Genomic DNA, 19,702 nt, shown 5'->3' on the forward strand with positions numbered 1-19,702 from the left:
ATTCGCCAGGAGTTGTACGTGAAGGACGAGTTCTTGATGCCGATGTCCGTTGGGATTATCAGCCAAGCCAGTCCTGTTATTAATGAGACTCTTGATAAATGTTGATTAGCGGGATGCTGTTTAGGCGAGATTTGGTTTAGAGCTCAAAACGAATTTTTAACACGAGAACCAAATTTTACCCAGTAATTTGTCGCCTTAGTTGGCTTAGTTTTCGGCAATAATTCAACACTGCTTCAAGCAACTCTTTGAACTTTCGTTCTTCATTAACAATTCCGTTACACTCTCGTTAATTTCTCAATCACCAGTGATAATTAAGGTCCAGTAATTAATATTGGACTTTAGGCTCACGAGAAAGCGCACACAAACCCGAATGATGACAAAAAAATTACCACTTCATCGACTAGTGTTGTGCAAGCAATTATTAACATTTGATACGTGAATTGGATAATCATTATTTCATTTATCTCTAATGAATTGGCTTTAAGGAGCCGAAAAGATCGACACTGCCGATTAAAAGAATATTTACGCAAAGACAAAGAGATAATTAAGATTATAAGACATAAAGCTGCCAATGAATGCGAAATGATATTAATTTTGAAATGTGGAGAAGCAGCACGTAATTTAGAAGAATGACGAGTAGCTTTTATTTATTAAAAAGTGTCCGGCGAATAAATGGAAAAATTTACTTACCAGCCACGAACAGGTTGCCTAAGGTCCAAAATGCCGCCATGAACGATAACATCGAGCCTCGTTTTGATTTTGGCTGAAACTCTGCAAAGTACGACCAAATTACCGGCCCACTACCGCCAAGACTACAATAAAATAGAAAAATTATTCAATATCAGAATTGCATATATAGGATGCGAGAATGCGAGATAGGAATTATGATATTATGATATTATGAGTTGAGAACCAGATCATGCAGACCTGGCAGACATGGCAGAAAATTATTATTTCTCTGCATTTGGAAAATGTTATCTGTCAGATCGATACATTCTTTATAGATTTTTACTATAGGCGTTTGTTTTCCTTTTGTGACGAATTGTAAAGAGAAATTTTCGGGGGCTTGAAAGAGCCGTAAGAATAAGACGAGAAAAAGAAAAGAAAACAAAGAAGTTGTCGGAATTAGTCAGAGTTTTTTTTTTTTTTTTAAGTCACAATTCAAATAATCAGTTAATTATGGCAATTTATATTGCACTCGTACAATATGATACGATGGTAAATTTAAAAAGATTATCGATTGTTTCACAAATGTAATGGAATGTGTTCAATTTTGAGTGATAACGTGATATCAAATATCGATTCGTTTTATAATTATGAGTTATAAGCGACTATACTTGCTGTTAAAAAAAAAAAAAAAAAAAAAAAAAAAAAAAAAGAGAGAGAGAGAGATAGAGAGAGAAAGAAAATAAAGAAAAAGGAACAACAATCTTGGTAAAAATACCAATACATTATTAACGAATGAATTTATCCATTGTTTATAAATTACAGAATAACCGATTACTTAACATTCATTACCATATTATTATTATTATTATTATTATTATTATTGTTGTTGTTGTTGTTGTTATTGTTATTGTTATTATTATTATTATTATTATTGTTGTTGTTGTTGTTGTTATTGTTATTGTTATTATTATTATTATTATTATTGTTGTTGTTGTTGTTGTTATTGTTATTGTTATTATTATTATTATTATTATTGTTATTGTTATTGTTATTATTATTATTGTTATTATTATTATTAAACTTTATTTCTGACTGTATAAAAGTGCACATTCGCGGCTAATTAATTTTTTAAAATAAATAATGTATTATCATCCATTAGGAATGCGTACATATTTACTTTAACTACATTTGCAGCAAATAAAATTTTTCATCCAATTCTCAGTTTGCATCCTAACGTTATGAGATTTGAATAATATTTTACTTTTTATGGGCAGAAAATTAATCGGCATCATTTATAATTTTAATAATTAGATCATTAAAACTACTGCTTATATCTATCTGGGAAATTGGAAGATCACCGTATTGTTCATTAAAAAATATCGTTTCGCGACGATAATAGCAAGCGTATAGAGTCATGAATATATCGAAAGATTTTGCAAATAAACGATCGTAAAAGTACAAACATAATGTAGGTGTGACGGGAAAATCGGCATTCGAGATCCGAATGTCGAATTGTAAGTGGTCCTTACCACTCCTTTTTGTAATTGCAAATCAGCCGTTGCGTGTAAAATCAAGCTAATCGAAACCTCTGGAAATAAAAGGGGCGGAGAAACGTGCGGGGGAGTACTCACGCGGCACCGTTGAGAAAACGGAAGAACATGAAGAGCTCGTAGGACTGGCTGAAGCTGGAGGCGACGATGCAGAGGGCGTTCATGAAGGATATGGCGATGAGGACCTTGCGGCGGCCGAGGGCGTCGGCGACCGAGCCCCAGGCGTAGGCCCCGGCCATCATCCCGATGAAGATGATGGAGTTCAGCCATCCTTTCGCCTGGGTGTCGAGCTTTAGGTCACATTGTGCGCTCGGCAGGATGAAGGACATGGAAATCACGTCCATCTCCTCGCTCGTGCTGACGAAGCCGCACACCGCCAGCAGGAAGTAATGGAACTTGCCATAGTCTGTGAATGTGCCCAAGCAAAATCGTCAGTCGTCCTCCTCGTCTTTGATATTTTTTTGCCGCCTTGGAGCATCAGTTTTGTGATTGTTTTTTTTTTCTTCTTTTTTTTTAATTGTAATTGTAATTGTAATTGTAATTGTAATTGTACTTTGTTATCAAATTTTTTCAGGGGAAAAGGTCGAGCGAGCATGTTTAAAAGTAACATCATTATCATCAATTGTTAAATAAACGTTGTATTACGTCATCCATCATGATACTCTAACCGATGCCAAAAGTTCAATCGGCAATTCAAATTGTTATCTCAGTAGGGTAAAGTCGTGGCAACGGCTATTATTCGTTATTCGTTCAAGCAATCACACTTCCCAATTTCTCGCGCGACTTTACTTATCTTATACTTATGAACAACAATGACAAAAGACTCGATGCAACCGCGCTCCACATCATCGCACGTACTTTCTTTATATCGCTCGTGCAAATAAGACTCTTAGCTTCGGGGATAAGAGAGTGCGCGGCCAATAGCGAAAAATAATAAAAATTTCCTCTACCTCCCCTCAAGCGACAAGGAAGGTCGCAAGCGATCGGACGAATGACGATCAGACGTGCAATTTTTTACGAATTCCCCGCGAGATCGAGCATAACGTTTTTTAACGTTTCGCACGCAATAATGCGTCGCTGCGGTGGCAATTTACGCTCGAGGTACGTCGCCGTCCACTCGCAACAACACGGCTGTTTAAATATTAAAATCCGTACGGTCGACACGTAGTCGACGAGGCAGCTGATTAGACGAACGCTACGCGGCATTTTGTCACTCGGGCTCATCGCCTTTGTCAATCTGTTGACTCATTTGTCGCTGCTGCTGTTTATCGCGATGTTCAAACGATTATACGAGTCGTCGATATGTACATTCTATATGCCGTTATCGCCTATTCGAGTACACAATCGTGCTTGCTGAGGATATTTTTCTTCCCAACCGCACATCTTCTTGGCGCACCGTCCTCGACTTGGGCCAGCCAATTGCACTCGTTAATTCGAACTCGGGTAGCTGTGATTTCGTTTGGGTGTGTGTTTATGTCGGATACTAGTTGGGTGGCGATTAAATTAATTTCCCGGCTGGTTACTCTTACGCGATATATGCTTCATTGAATTATTCCAACGCTAAGTATTTGAACATTTGGTAAGCTCGTATTGTAGACTTTGTAGGCGAGGCGGCGAGCATTTATAGGATTATTCTTTTTTTCAATAAAATTAGCCCATAAAAGGCTATTTAATTATTACGAATCATGGATTATGGCTTTAGTTTTTTTTTTTTTTTTTTTTTTTTTTTTTTTTTTTTTTTTTTTTTTTTTTTTTTTTTTATAATATAACCATCGTAAGTAGGAAAAGCATAAATACACATCCATTATGCAATATAGTATTATTATTTTTCCGGATCAATGTATCCTTTCTTTTTCCAAATTTCAACTTTAATTGCCAAATATTTTTAGATTTTTCGTTCTAATTCATAATTCATTGACGTTTATTTAATAAGAAAAATGACAATTCAAATAAGCTTCGTATATTAATAAGAATTTATTAGAAAATTTCAAAAATCTATCTTTAACAGACTCCGCGCTTTCTTTATTATTATCGTTGTTGTTATCGTTGTTATTATTATTACCATTATTATTACAATAATTAGTATTATTATCGATATTATTATCGGTATTATTATGGTTATCGTATCGAATCTTCGGAGGCAAAAGATTATTTATTATTGTTTAAAAGTGGTGAATTTTTTATTTATTTATTTATTTTTTTTTTTTTTTTTTTTTTTTTTTTTTTTTTTACTATAAAATCGTTATTGCCTTTCACTGTCCACAACTTTTGTCAATGTAAAAAATTAAAAAAAAATTACCATATATGTTTACAATGATAGATGCGGGGCCGTTCGTGGTGCGGTAGAATTATTCATAGTTACCGAGCATGTGGCTTGTATCGACTAAATTTCCCGGACTCTTTAATAGAAAAGTGAAAAGTACTTACCGGTGAGTTCGATTGCCTGTTCAAAGTCAGCTTTTATATGATGTTTGGTGTCTAGTGCTCTCTCTGGATCTAGGGTCTTGCCCTTCGATCCAATACCTACATTTAAAATTCATCATTAAGTCGGACAACAATATTATTAGGAATTTTCTTATTTTTAACATATGTGATGTGCACTTACGGGCGAGTTCTAGGTCCTTCGAACCGCAGCCGTTCAGGCGATCGTCTTTTACATCACCCTCTAAAAATCAATGATATTAGATCAATAATGATAATAGAAGGCCGAGAATTTTCATGGGGTGTGGGTGCGGTTGGGTGGGGGAGGGGCGGGGATGAAAACCGTTAGTGATTTAATTAATTTTTAAGTGAGGAAGCTATAATGCTTATGCACCAATTTACTCTATTTCTCAGAGGGAGCAAATTCTGAAACGGCGAATTGTATGGCATTTTTATCTATAAACAGAGGCTCCCGGAATTCGGAATCTCAGAACTTTACTCGTTACTGACGGCGACACATTCGCGACTACAGGCTCGCAGCAACCATTCGACATGATCTTTAATTTAATCAAATAAATAATGCCAAGCGTAACGGCTATCATTGATTTATTTAACTCTATGAATATCTCTTCTCGCTTCAATGTCGCAAATAATATTCAACGCTTTAAATTCTACGGCCAGTGTGGTAAATCATGGTAGCTAATTATTGGCTCTGAATTAGCTATTTATTCGGTTTAATAAAACGATAGCTCAAACATTTTTTCAAATAGCAAAACAAAAAAATTGTAACTCCCTCGTCGTAATGAGACGGATGAAAAAACCAATCGATCGGAGGAAATATGAGTGGGGAGAAAAATTCATGGCGTGACTTTTCTTTTTTGCAACGAGAACGTCACGTTGTTTACAAACGAGTTAAAGTATAACGAGTTAAAAATCCTTTGCCAGAGAAAAAGACAGCCGGTGGCCGATTGCGGCACATTGTCCGCGTATCCTCGACTCTTCTGTAATTAACGCGCGACCCAGTTTAAAAGGTTTTCGAGCGAGCGAGCGAGAGATTAGCACAAGAGAGCCACGGGACGTCGTGCTAGTATCTCTTCATTCGCAATTATCACGTAGAGCAAATGTTCACGTCTCCTTATCCATCTCATTTCTAAGCCCATGTATTACACACTAACTGCTCATTCTCCTCCACACTCCTCCCGCGTTTCTTTCGCGATAAAAACAAAAACAAAAAACAAAAACAAAAAACAAAAAACAAAAAACAAAAAACAAAAAACATGAACAAACTACCCTTCCACCGGCCCCTCACCCCCTCTCCTAATTCCTTAGTTTAGGATGATTGATCGATTACGTGGAAAAGGGTCAATTATCTAAGAATGACATACCTCGTCCGAGGCATTTGAGTTGGAATTTATGTAAAATGTAGCTTTACAGAATTTAAAATGCGAAACATACGTTGAAATGTTCTTAGGCACTATCTCATTATAATTTATTGTTCGCGTAAATTAATATTTCTTCATTTTCATAGTCATACTAAGAATTATAATACAAATGAAGTACAATTGAAAGTCATTTAATTTCAGTTGTAAATTTTGAGCGCCAATAAAAGTGTCAAAGCCATTGTTAATTACCCTATTATCTTTCTCAACATTAACATCAAAATAAATCAAAATAAAAAGTGAATTAACATTGAAATAATTAACAGCATTGATAAAATGTTATTTAGTTTAAAAAAAAAAAAAAAAAAACAAGTAAAAAACAGCAAAAAAGACAATGAATAATTTAGTTATTTGTATAATAGAGGATTTCACCACGCTACTTGACACACTAACTGAGGCGCAATGAATTGTTTCAATAGAAGAAGAAGAAGAAAAAAAAAAAATATCAAAAAAAAAAACAAAGCAGAAGAAAAAGTTGGATTAATGTGCAAGGCTCGATTCAATTTTATAGAAATTTTTTTTATGAATTTGAAAGTTAAAGAGCTCGTGCCATTTGGAAAAAGTACTAAAATGAATGGATAAAATAATTATTGATAGTTGGTTCTGTCTTTCACATTTGTATTGTTTCAGCGAGTAATTTATAAGTACCGAGATAACTCACTGTTTCAATAATTCGCGTAATTTTTTTTGTCAATAAAACTATTTTCATTGCAGTCTCTTTGTTATAATTTATAAGCCAATGTTTCTGATTAATAAACTTATCTGTAAAGTACAATTACAAGCGCACATTGAAATGAATAAAAAAATTACTTTCACTAGCCCAATACAATCATAATAATTTCATAAAGAATATTTTAAATAGATAATGCAAACGGAACGTTAATAATTTCCAACGTGAAAAAGAATAACACAGCTGAATTCTTTTTTTTTTTTTTTTTTTTTTTTTTTTTTTTTTTTATTACACGTTCGATAGAGAAATTATAGGTTGTGATGAAATTTGCATCCTATTTAATAAGAATTTGGTGCTTTTATAATGAATCTAGTCTAGTTTTATTCTCAAAATTCTATATTCCATATCATAAAGAATAAAAAATATTATATTTATATTTAAAGTCTTTCGTGACTGCTGAAAATCAAGAAATACGTAAAAATTTAATAACGCGACGATTGGGAGGTACTTTAATAAATAATTGATAAAAATGTTTAAGGTATTATTTTAAAGCGAAGATGAGTAATTTGAACTAAAATGTGCACTTCACTTACTTCTTCCTCTTTAATTGATTGTGATTTATATTGTGAAATACGTTTTTATTTTTTTTTTTTTGTTGTTGTTGCGTATACAATATCTGAATTAATATTTACGTCAACTGGCATTTATTTAAAATAATTGACAACATTCTGACGCATATGCAATAATACTGGAGAATACGCGCGTAATAATTAATTATGTCGAATAATACATTTGAAGGATGCATGTACACCAATAATAATTAATCATTAAAAGTATAAATTTATCACGCCCATACAACTTATTTCTTAATACGACACTTTTAATCCATCACTTTTTTATCGTTGCTTCTTTCTTTTTTTTAACTTTAGGAATATGATTTTAATATGATAATTATTAATAATTCCAACTCGTGTTCCTTATATATTGTAAATATTTATTGTAATTAAATGATAAAAAAATCACAAATACATTATTATGTTAGATAAATGATACAGATGTGTCTAATTAAAAATTCTTATGCCAATATTGTCGTTAATGTATCGATTTACTATTCAATTGAATTGTCGCCTGGCAAATATCATAATTATCACTTTAATATTTCAATAATGGAGTTGCCGATTAAAACAATTTTCACACGTAATAAATCACGACAGTGTCATTACTTCAATTCTCCAAACATGTAATTCCTATTTGCATAATTAATTAATTATCCCTTCCAAGTATGTAGTGATAATTGCTTATCGATTGTATTAAAGTAAAACATAATTTACATTCATAATGATCACATTGATAATCAAGCACGTATTAAACATAAAGCGCTTTCATCTTCTGTTTACAATTTAAATGCGAATAGTTAAAAGCGAATAGATGTTATTATTAACAAGATTAATTGCTTTAAATGTTTGCTCAAACTTTAGCAGGAGATATATTCTCGATTTGAAGTCAAGTTGGAATATGCAATAATTGCAATGAAGGTGGCTCCGTTTTGCCAAAACTAACAGCATGCAATGAACATCCTGGCTTAAGCATTAATATGATAAAGTTAAAAATCTCATGGGCGTATTCATCGAAGGGGTGCTTATTGAAAATCCATATAAATAAAATATAACGATGTGCCCTTATGATGCACTTACTATGATTTTGCTTTGAGTCGGGTTCACCTTCTACCATCCTACGATATCGGCTCGGTTGGGTAAATCTGGCTTGGTAAAATGTAATCTAGAGATGGGCTCGACTCGATCGATTGTCCTGCACAACGAGGGTCTCGACTTTTGATGCGGTTTGGCTTCGGCTGATTCTGCGCTGCTCTCCTCCTTCTGCTGCTGCTGCTCGACGGCGGGGCTAAGTTTTGCGCTCACTCGAAAGCTGAAATCATAAGTTTTTTACGTGTAAGCGTGCGTGCGTGCGTGAGTGAGTGTGTGGATGGGTGGGTGGATTATTCGCTAATGAAATTCGTTAAATGTGGCGCGACGACTCGGAGACAACCGGAATGAGGGAAGGGAGAGAGAGAGAGAGAGAGAGAGAGAGAAAGATACTGCGATAATAATTATAAAACTATTGAGTATTGATAATAGTGGTAAGCTTAATTATTTAATGTCATCAAACTCGTTGAAATCCATACAAACGTTAATATACTATTAAACCTAAGCTTATCTTTACTCTTCTAACGTTATTATTTTTTTCTTCTTCTTCTTTTTTTTTTTATCTATCTCGTAGTCGCTGTTGTCGAAGCTCTAAAGGTCGTATGTATAAGCATCTGACACATATGAATATAAATATAAATAATCGGGCTGATAATACATGCAAATTAATATATATAGCTCGAGGATCTCTATATGCACGTACATTGAATACGGAATAGCCTGGGCGGATGGATGGGTTTGCGAGGGAGACGGTTGTGGCGTCTCGCTAGTTAAAAATAAAAAAAGCTCCATTGCAATTGCAAGTATCAATGTCATTTCAAGATCTTGATGAACACTGGCGAATTCCCAGAGCGGCGATAACAAATGGCTGGAATTATTGGGACAGGCGCGCGTGCGCGCATCACTCCATCCTTCCGAATCATTGGATTCGCGCGTGGCTGCGTACGTCATCACCGTCGCGCCCATTAAAACCAAAACGGCGAACGGAAGCAGCGCTCGGTCGCGGTGTCTCAGGATCGTATTTTCGTTCCTCATGGCACTGCTCTCCCACTTCCTGCTATGACTTGGGGGGAAGCGGGCATCTTTGGCTTATGCTGCTCGCGTCAAATCTTATTTTCGTGGCGAGGGGGATGGGGGTGAACAGTGCAGTTGGGATTCGTGTTGCAGCGGGCTGTGCATTGGTATTCCTATCCGTTAGAACTTGTTTGGATTGTCTTGGCTGATGATCGAGGAAGCTCCTCCTCGAAGATTAAGACAAGCGCAATAGCATATTTAGTCGTTCGATCGGATCTACCGAGAAATTACATTACACACTGTATTCTGCATGTATTGCTTTACACTTACAACCTCGCTAAATTTAATTTATTGTTCTAGGAAAGATAGCAGTTATTTATAAATACTCGTTGCTTGTATATGATGTTAAATTAATAAAGACAGCGGGAAACACGTGAAATGTCGAAAAACGGTCGCGAAACATTCACGGACAATTGTGTGGGAGTAAGTTTTCTGCCCTCGTTAACGTCAATATAGATAAGTATTTTTTCTTTTTCTTCTAATCTGACACATTATTTCTAAATAATTAACAAATCTATATAATCCTAAGGTTATATAACTTTTACAAGGTAGATAATTTTACGTAATTAATGCATCGTTACTGCACTTTATTATCAACACTTCGATTTGTTGTTATTTTATCACACGCCTACTGTACTATTTCACGTATCAAATTTATTTGCCAATTTACTCTTATAATTTCTTATAATTTCTTTCTTAGCTTAACCGATACGATTACCGAGGTTTCTGAAAAGCCTCGGTGCTTTCATATGTCCATTGCATTATACCATTACGCACGAGGGCTTGTAAATTTATTACGTACATAGGTATTATCATTGCGAATGTTATTGTATTTGAATAAGTGGTTGCCAATGGCAAATTCCACAGCATCGAAAAGTCCAAATTTAATGTATCGAAAAAAAAAAAAAAAAAAAAAAAAAAAAAAAAAAAAAGATTTGCAGATATGTAGCAAATCTATCAGTTTCCCGGCAATCTCAACTTTGATAAATACATACTCTGTCCTTAATATTCATTAAAATCATTCTGACAAACACTACAATAGCGAATGTGTATACGTGTATACGATAGATCATCAGCTCCTACGAATGCATCGAACTTTTGCCGACGAGTTGTGGTAGACATTTATGAGGCAGCAAATGGTAAATCGTTATTAAAGTGTTAAATAGGGTCAATTTGCAATAAGGCTCGTGGCAATTTGAGAAGAAAGAGAATGCGAGATGCGCTTATCTTCAAAGAAAATTTATCTTCCATGTCGTACTTTCTTTCACATCGATCGATAAAATTAACAATCAAAAGGTTTGTTTTGCTTTGTTATTAATTTTTCTTTCTTTTTTTTTTCCAATGTAAATAAGTAATTTGCATAATTAGTATGGCTATGATATAATAAGTACGGCTATTAAAGATGTTGAAATCATACAAATACTCGTCCTCCTCTTACAACTTATTCGTTTAACGGGGTATTCAAGTTTTTATCCATAAATTGTAAAAATTTATCAAAATTGTCGTAAAGTGTGTGAATAAAGTGAAATAAATAAAGTATCACAATAATTGAATAGGGCATACTTTTGGATTAAAGTTATACGTAAGGCTGTACTAAGTTGTAGCTGTACTAACTACTTGTACCTAAGCCTAATTAAAATTGACGTAAAGCTCCATTAACAATAGCTTTCGTGCCATATTGATTGACAAAATTTGCTCGCAATATCGCCAATTAGAAAGCACGAGAATAGAAGCTTGACAAGAACAATATCTTGATCGATACGATCGATCATCGCACGTTGGTTATGCAATCGCGTTTAACGTTAACCTACGTTTCTTCCCAAATAAAATGCCTAACAATAAGATTACACAACAATTATCGAAATTTCTCACAATTCTTAATAACGAATGATAATGCATATCTTAATTACTTTTGCGCATACTCGTGCGTGTAGATTTATTTATATAGCAAAAGTATCGGCAATTGAAAGACAAGACAAACGACGCACAAAGTACTGTTATAACGAAAAATTAACAATAGAATGCCGTAATCGTATATTTAATTGAACGGTTAATGGGTCGACATGTACGGTAATAATGTTGCCGAATGTATGTAAGTCGGCTAATTATGTAATTAAAGCCATTTCAATTGGGATATTAGTTTATTGAAGAAAAAAAAAATGAAAGTTAAAATCTCGAAACAATGACGGGCTAATTTATTATGATAAGACATTACATCTGTCTTATCCAACTATAAAACAATTGCTCGAATCTTTCCTTCAAACTTTTAACTAATGTCACATTCACCAAATATTTGTATTTTCTCCTTCGAAATGAGTTATAATATTGGCTTTATTGGTAATCGTAGTAGGAAGAATTTTTTAATTGCCTTTCGTTTCGCTCGAACTCAATATTTTCAGTCCCTTAAAATTCAATATCAATTAAGAGAAATATCTACATTATCAGTACATTACGTTTGCCTTTTTCTTGCAATGGACGCCTATTAATTAATGTTGGTAAAAATTTCAAAAATATAAAATTTGAATTTCTATTAGCGAGCATTAGTTTCAATTTAATATGGCCATTATTATAATATGGAATTAATATAGTTTATTCCAAAGTAAATGTTGCTAACGAAGTTCGGAACTTTGAACTTATTTTTCATAACTTTTTTCTTATAATTAAGCAAACATATGTATTAGCTGGGAAGTAATAACGATTTTTTGTTTTTAAACTTTGATATGTGTGTATCGTACGGAGAGATATCAAAGCTAGAAGTTCGTTTTTTTTTTGTTTTTTTTTTATTTTCTTTTCTTGTTGTTGTTGTTGTTGTTGTTGTTTTTTTTTTTTTTTTTTTTTTTTTTTTTTTTTTGTTTTTTTTTTTTTTTTTTTTTTTTTTTTTTTTTTTATTTTTTTTTTTAATATTAGATAATAAGTAGATGAAGACTTGTATGACACATTGTCGATTAGAATCGTCGAGATAAGCGAAGGAAGGGCAAAATAATTTATAGCGACAATAATAATGAAAAATTGATGCTATCGAAGCTTCCACGCTCGGCGAATAATAAATAATTAAATAGTTGACATTCACTAAGCGCGCCTACAAACGTAACACCCTAAACCCATATTGCACAATACAATATTCTTTTGCTTTTTAAATCTTTAAACCAATACGCAACAATGCATGTTGATGATATTGGCAATCGAGCTCGATCGCAGTGTATCGATAAAAATTCACAACGAAAGCGAGTGGCGTCTCTTCATGTTCCCGTTCTCGTTTTTCAATTTCCTCATTCCTATTCCCCGTCGCAAGAACTACAACTAAGGGGAAAGTCTCCACGGCATCAGCGACCAAGTACTTGGCCCTATTAAAACTAATTACGTAATAATATGCCACTTGGCAGCGCGACAGCTCGGCACCATAAACCAACAATAATATACTACAACTACATTGGAAACGACAGGCCGAGACGCGAATGCGGTATCAAAATACGCCTTACCAGTTGTGCCACAATAATTCATTGGTCAAAGGCATCGGCGGTGCCCTGTCAGCCTGGCCTGATAAAGCGTAAATAAAGCGAGGCCGAGGGCAAAGAAAAAAAAAAAAAAAAAAAAAAAAAAGATCATCGACCGTGACAGGACTCGAACCTGCAATCTTCGGATCCGAAGTCCGACGCCTTATCCGTTAGGCCACACGGTCGCTCCAAGGGTAGTTTCCCCACGATGACTATTGAGCCAGAAGCCAGCCAACCCTTATCGATCTATTATCTTTCGTGCGCTATCGCGGCACTTGGCAGTCCTTCGGTAGCCTTCCGAGGCAAGAACCGACCGATCGCCCATAAGGATGGATGGATGGGGAGTCGAGCTGAGCAAGACCCAGAACTAGACGAAGGCATGTGTACGGGCGGTCGGCCGGCCGTCGAGGAGGCTAAAAATACACGGGGAACAGCCGATGCCAAGAAATCCTCGGAAGGAAATATTTTTTCTCCGTGTCCCCGCCGTCCCTGCCCGCGCCGTTGGTTCCTCGGTCGGGCACCGCGTCGCATTCGATTCCGCCAGCATCGGTTCGGCGCGTGTAGTGAGTGAGTGAGCGAGTGAGCGAGTGAGTGAGTGACGCATATATGCGCGCGATCGCCTTACGTAACGGATATTCGTGAAGGAGCGTAGGCTCGTAACTCGCTATTTCGCTCGGGTTTCCATGGCGTGACTCGTGGCATTAGCGCGAGCGAACTTGCGCCGGACTCGATACGCTATTTCTTCTTTTCTCGGTGTCCATTACTCCATTAGCGGGTAATTGTTGATTTTGAGATTCCGCGTGATGGACGGATCAGCGATTATCGGTACGCTCGTGCGAGGCCAAGTGCTTTCTTATGGATTTGACGATCGGACGATCCGGCCGATGGACAATGGTGGTGGGTGTTGGATGTCGATCGATAATAATCTTTGAATAAGCATTGTTCAGTTCGGGCGAATTTGCCTCTTTCCTCGGCGATACGTAAGAAAGGGAGATGTTAGACGTCATTTGCCGGCTGATGATTATGGGCTTTTGCGGATCGCGGCCCCGAGAGCGGTGATTACTTACTTGCGAAGATAAAAAAAAAAATGGGAAAATGGGTCAGTGTAGCTAAGAGTGTAGCATAAATTTTCTTTATTTGTCAAGAATTTGAAAGAATACGGAGACTAACGATATTTACAGACGGATGTTACTTTATACTTATTAATTCTTCGTTGCGAAAGGGCCGTGTACAGATAGAAAATGACTATTGCACATCGTAGTGTGCCCCCCCCTCCCATCGCCTCACTCTCCCTTCCCTTCCCACCCCTTCATTTCAATGCTTATGGCTGAGGCTTTTCAACGCAATGAACGTATAAATGATCCATAGAAGAGCTTATATAACTTGTCGATGATACGCTTGCATTGCAAGCTTTTTTCATATCCGAAGTTTGTGTAACGTATATATTTTACCAAGATGTCGTTAATTGGGCTAAAGAGAGAGGGAGAGAGAGAGAGAGAGAGAGAGAGAGAGAGAGAAAAGATGAAGAAGAAGAAGAAGAAGAAGAAGAAGAAGCAATCTTTAACACTTTAAACCGTTAATTGTCACGTTTTATTCATCGCTGGAAATTTCTAACGATTCAATAGGCATTTGTTTTTCTTTTCTTTTCTTTTCTCGTTTTTTTCTTATTAAGAATGCGCAATTAAGCAACAACCCCAATTGAATCGTTCCGCAAAATTAATGTTTTTTTGTTCTGTTCAAGATTACATATTAGTCGTATTATAGTGTATGAGATGCACCTCTTGAGACGAATGCGCATAGTCATGAGAAATTCTTGGATGTAGAATAGATAGATGATTAATCGTTAAAGGTGGATGAAAGAATCGTGCCCTCGACGAGTTAATAACGACGATTAATACTCCTTGTCAATGAAATGCGACTATTCGCATGGAAATACCAGGGCTGCGGTCCCAGAAATTAAAAGTTACCTAGCGCTCGTCGCTCGGCATAATGAATTTGGGTGGGCGTGTTGTCGGTATCATGGTCGTCGTCGTCGTCCTCGGCGAGTTCGAAATTTTGAGAAGCCGACGAGAGTATTCCGGTAATGGTCAACGGTACATTAACGGACATCCTGTGCTAAATGCCATCTAACCACTGGGCGTCACGCGTCCCTCGCTGCGTCAACATCGCTGACATTACAGGCGACGCTGACTTCCATTGATTCGAATCGTCGCGATCCGCGCTAAAGTACATCCTATCGAGGATCGCGTGTTCCCCGGCATTTCCTTAGTACGTCGGGGCAAATGGGGACGATAGCGATCACCTTCCACGAGCAAAACGCGAGCTTAATCGAAAGCTGGACGACGAGGACTGCTCGTATCGCTTATTAAATCTGCCGTTTGCTCGAACGGCTTTCCATTTCAAAGGATATTTGCCTCGTATCCGGCGTATCGGCGACACAAATATTACAAGGAGTAAAGCGCACTCTTTTCATTTACAATGACGATCGTTTATCGCGTGACTGTAGTTATAAATCTTCCGGCATTGTGCATTGCTCGTGCGAGATTTGCGGTAAAAGTGTGAAAAAGAGTGATAAATCATTGGGGGAGAAGACGATATTCCAGTTATCGTTTATTTAAGTAATTTAAGAAAGGACGAGCCGGGCGTTTATTATTGGAATAAGTGAGCAATGACAACGGAGCGAGCAACCTTCGGCGCAACGATGTATTAAACGAGATTTTAACCGGGATTTTTGTCCGCGTTGGGCGCTCAAAACTTTACATAAATTCTGTCAACTGTGCCTGTCCTTTTAACGATTAGCGACCAATAAAAAATATCCTCTAAAGATAAAAGAGCCATTCTTTAAAATAGGCAGAAAGGCGCTCGGTGATTTATATATTATGGGAGAAGCGCGCATTGGACGGTGAGGATACCGTGCGTCGTCGTAAAGCAGTTGAATCGCATGGACTTGGCGAGTGACTCGATGATTGTTAGAAATGCCATCGGAGCCGAATCGCGCGCTCAATTGACGTTTAAAAATTCTGTTGACAATCGTCGAACGCGATGCATTCGAGTTCAACGATCCGCGCATTGGCGAGTTCAATGAATTCCGCCGAGTCGCGCTCTGCACCTACATTCCTTCGGAGTCGAGCGCTGCTTCGAGCAAAGAAAAAAGAATTATCGGCCATTTGGAGCGAAACTGTCCGTGCGCCAACTCGTGTAATTTATTATGCGCTTTACAATGCAAAAAGCTTTGCGTAACGCGCGCTCCGAATAGCCTAATAATCCATACAATGGCGTCTCTGCCCTTACAGAATGAGAATAATAAAAAAAAAAAAAAAAAAAAAAAAAAAAAAAAAAATCATCTTGTTGAATCGAGTCTACAAATATCGGTAAAGAAATGCGGTGCAAAAGTGTAACGAGTTGACGCGACTGTTCCAACGATTTGACGACAAGAAGGATTTTTTTGAGTGGCTATATATATATATATATATAAACATCATGATAAAACGGATCGGCAAATCGTGAAATAATTATTAAAGCTGTGTACATATGATGTAAGACAATGACAATTAACGATTACTGATTTTCAAATGGAGGTACAATTAATTTAGTAATGACTGGGATCTAAAAATAATTAAAGGATTATTTTCCTATCGAGTGATCGATTAAAAGGACAACCCATTGCTATAAAGAGCCACCGCTTGTAACATTGTATACTAAAACTATAAAGTATTAAACTATAATTATTTCGATTGCGGCGTGTGGGATCATTGTTGATTTGAATCTATCCTCCTTTTATCAATATCTTAATTTATGCCAGTAATTTGTTTAATATTAAATAGAAGCTGATAAAAGTCGAAATATCTATGACAATTGTTATGCTCGTTCGAGTATCTCAATGCATTTTCTATTGATTTTATCACGAGTAAAGCTAAATTAAATACCAGGATTATATTATATTATCAATCGAAAAGTCTAATTATTAACTGCATAAATGAAATTTATTATTGAATGTCGTGTTAGAAACGAATACGATCTTTTGGAAATGACTAAATATCAAAAATACGTGGAATATTTGGCGCGCAAATAGACGGAGAAATAAAGTCTTGAGAACATCAGAATATCATACTTGCAAAGGCTTGAAAATTTTTCAATTACAAACCACACATTATTATTATATATACCGTTTAATTTTACTACAAATTATAGAAATTTTCATTGATACAATTGGAAGAAACAATACAAAATATTTGTAATAAAAAATAGTTGAAACAAAAAAAAAATAATAATAATCAGTAAATAAATAGGCTAATGACGTCAAAAAGAAATTTTACTGCTTTCGTTAAGAGTCGAGTATATAGTAATTTTTAAATAAGTTAAAATATATTTCTGAGATTACTTTCCATTTAACTATATCTAAATAATAATATTTTCTTCTTCTTTGTTTTTTTTACAATTTGTCAAATACTTACGTAGAATATAATAAGAATGACTAAATTGATGTAATACAAATATTAATGTTATTTTATTCCGTTATTGCGTTATCGCAAGTTTTTCAAAATGATGAAAATTGCAAATTAAAATTTCAAGTTTATGAAAGACGAGAAAAGAAATTATTAAAAAAAAGCTCAATAATAACGATAAAATTATAATGTATTGAGAAGTAAAAGGTTTTTTTGCATTAAAACTCTGTATGTCATTCGATTATTAAGAACCACAGGAATTTTTAATAGCTAATTAATTGTTTCATATGTGTCATTTATAATTATTATAAGTGCTTAAGGTAATCGTCATAATTAATACGATTAAGATGATACTTTGTGCAAAAGTTATACCAATTTTACAGACATTGTTGAAAATTTCGTTTGAAAATTTGTTTTTCGTATAAATCTTATAACAATCATGAACTTGACGAACTCTACTGTGTATTTGACACTGATTTTTCGTTTCCATACTTAAACTTTGAGTGACATGTGTTCCTCTAAAAATAACGAGCACTAAATGCAATGTCAATGCCTCTACAATACCGAGCACATAATAATAATTACACGAATAAATATGACAGGGATAGACAATGTTTGAATACGCACGTTAGACAAAATGGCACTTTTATATCCGTACGATGCATAAACTAATAATGAATATTCATATTTACCTCGTCAACTCAAATTTATATATATATATATATATATATATATATATATATATATATTTTTATTTTTTTTTTGTATATTACGAATTGACTATATTATGAATTGACTATATGATAAATGTGATACGGGAGACATTCATTCATTCATTACAAATTTTAATCGATTGACAGATGTTATAAGTTAGCTTAGGACTGCCAGAAACTGTAGTTCCCGATTATTATCTGAGCAACTTGCGTCGCCCATCTCTACTGCACGAAGCTGTAAGTTTCTTTAATGATTTTTATTTTGAATTCTTGTAATTTCCATCTTCACGCCTGTACGAGCACGAGTTATATTTAAAATCTACATCATTCGTTACATACAAAATAACAAATACTTTTTACAATTGGAATGTTTCGTGCGATGAATTTTTATAGAGTCGACACTTCGATCTAGTGATCTCCGAGTCGAATATTGTTTTAATTTAACTTTACTTCCTACACTACGGATAATAACAATTACAAAAATTACTGACAAGTGCAATTGTGAATTTGTTGAAAGACCGGAAGATGATTGGAAGGGCACGCAAGTCCCTAAGTATTGGACAATCAACGATTTCGTAAAATTTCAACGGTAGAAATTCGCGTTATTACTCGTCTCCTTCTGCAAATTTTGAAATTTTTGCTTATTCTTACCCTATTACAATCGCCTAGATTATAAGTAATATTGAATGTAATTTATTTCCCCGTTTATTTCATTGCTTATGCAATTATCATAATGCAGAATACATATTGTGTATTATTATGTACATAACTAATGCGTATGAGCGTGCTTCTTCGTTGTTGATAAAATGAAAAAGAATCACAAGCGAACAACAGAATATATACTTTCTATAAGATTTTCACACCTCCATATTGTTATGTTTAAATAAAGTAGGATGAAGTGAGTTATAAAAAGCATTCGCTGTTTAAATTAATTCTAGGGATAAGTTGTGGTTAACTACGTACATTATCGTATATTTTAATTTTTAACTTTGCAGATAATTATTTTAATTGAAAGTCTCAATCAATTTAATGGAAAAAAAAAATCATATAAAATCATTGCCTACGCTACAATTATGCCAAATTTTATTCTGCCCCCTATTTCGTACATCAGTAATATAACAATAACAATAACAATAACAATAACAATAACAATAACAATAACAATAACAATAACAATAACAATAACAATAACAATAACAATAACAATAACAATAACAATAACAATAACAATAACAATAACAATAACAATAACAATAACAATAACAATAACAATAACAATAACAATAACAATAACAATAACAATAACAATAACAATAACAATAACAATAACAATAACAATAACAATAACAATAACAATAACAATAACAATAACAATAACAATAACAATAACAATAACAATAACAATAACAATAACAATAACAATAACAATAACAATAACAATAACAATAACAATAACAATAACAATAACAATAACAATAACAATAACAATAACAATAACAATAACAATAACAATAACAATAACAA

The 19,702-nt window shown here is 34.7% G+C and overlaps 1 protein-coding gene and 1 non-coding gene across 2 annotated transcripts in view; both read right to left on the reverse strand.

Moving 5' to 3' along the window:
- LOC105367714 (synaptic vesicle glycoprotein 2B) overlaps positions 1 to 8,599 on the reverse strand; it is an 11,160-nt gene extending 2,561 nt beyond the window's left edge. Inside the window, 6 exon segments of the mRNA XM_011506483.1 lie at positions 1 to 73; positions 691 to 812; positions 2,301 to 2,625; positions 4,647 to 4,742; positions 4,825 to 4,884; positions 8,444 to 8,599. The exon segment at positions 1 to 73 is cut by the window's left edge and continues 169 nt beyond it. Of these exon segments, the coding sequence (XP_011504785.1) occupies positions 1 to 73; positions 691 to 812; positions 2,301 to 2,625; positions 4,647 to 4,742; positions 4,825 to 4,884; positions 8,444 to 8,480 (713 nt within the window). The 5' untranslated portion in view covers positions 8,481 to 8,599.
- A 4,533-nt stretch (positions 8,600 to 13,132) lies between these two features.
- Positions 13,133 to 13,205, reverse strand: TRNAR-UCG (transfer RNA arginine (anticodon UCG)). The gene has a single exon. It is a non-coding gene; the product is annotated as a tRNA-Arg (tRNA).
- Positions 13,206 to 19,702: the final 6,497 nt, after the last annotated feature.

The sequence above is a fragment of the Ceratosolen solmsi genome, unplaced genomic scaffold (genome assembly GCF_000503995.2).
Source record: "Ceratosolen solmsi marchali unplaced genomic scaffold, CerSol_1.0 scaffold7, whole genome shotgun sequence".
In the NCBI taxonomy this organism is placed as follows: domain Eukaryota; kingdom Metazoa; phylum Arthropoda; class Insecta; order Hymenoptera; family Agaonidae; genus Ceratosolen; species Ceratosolen solmsi.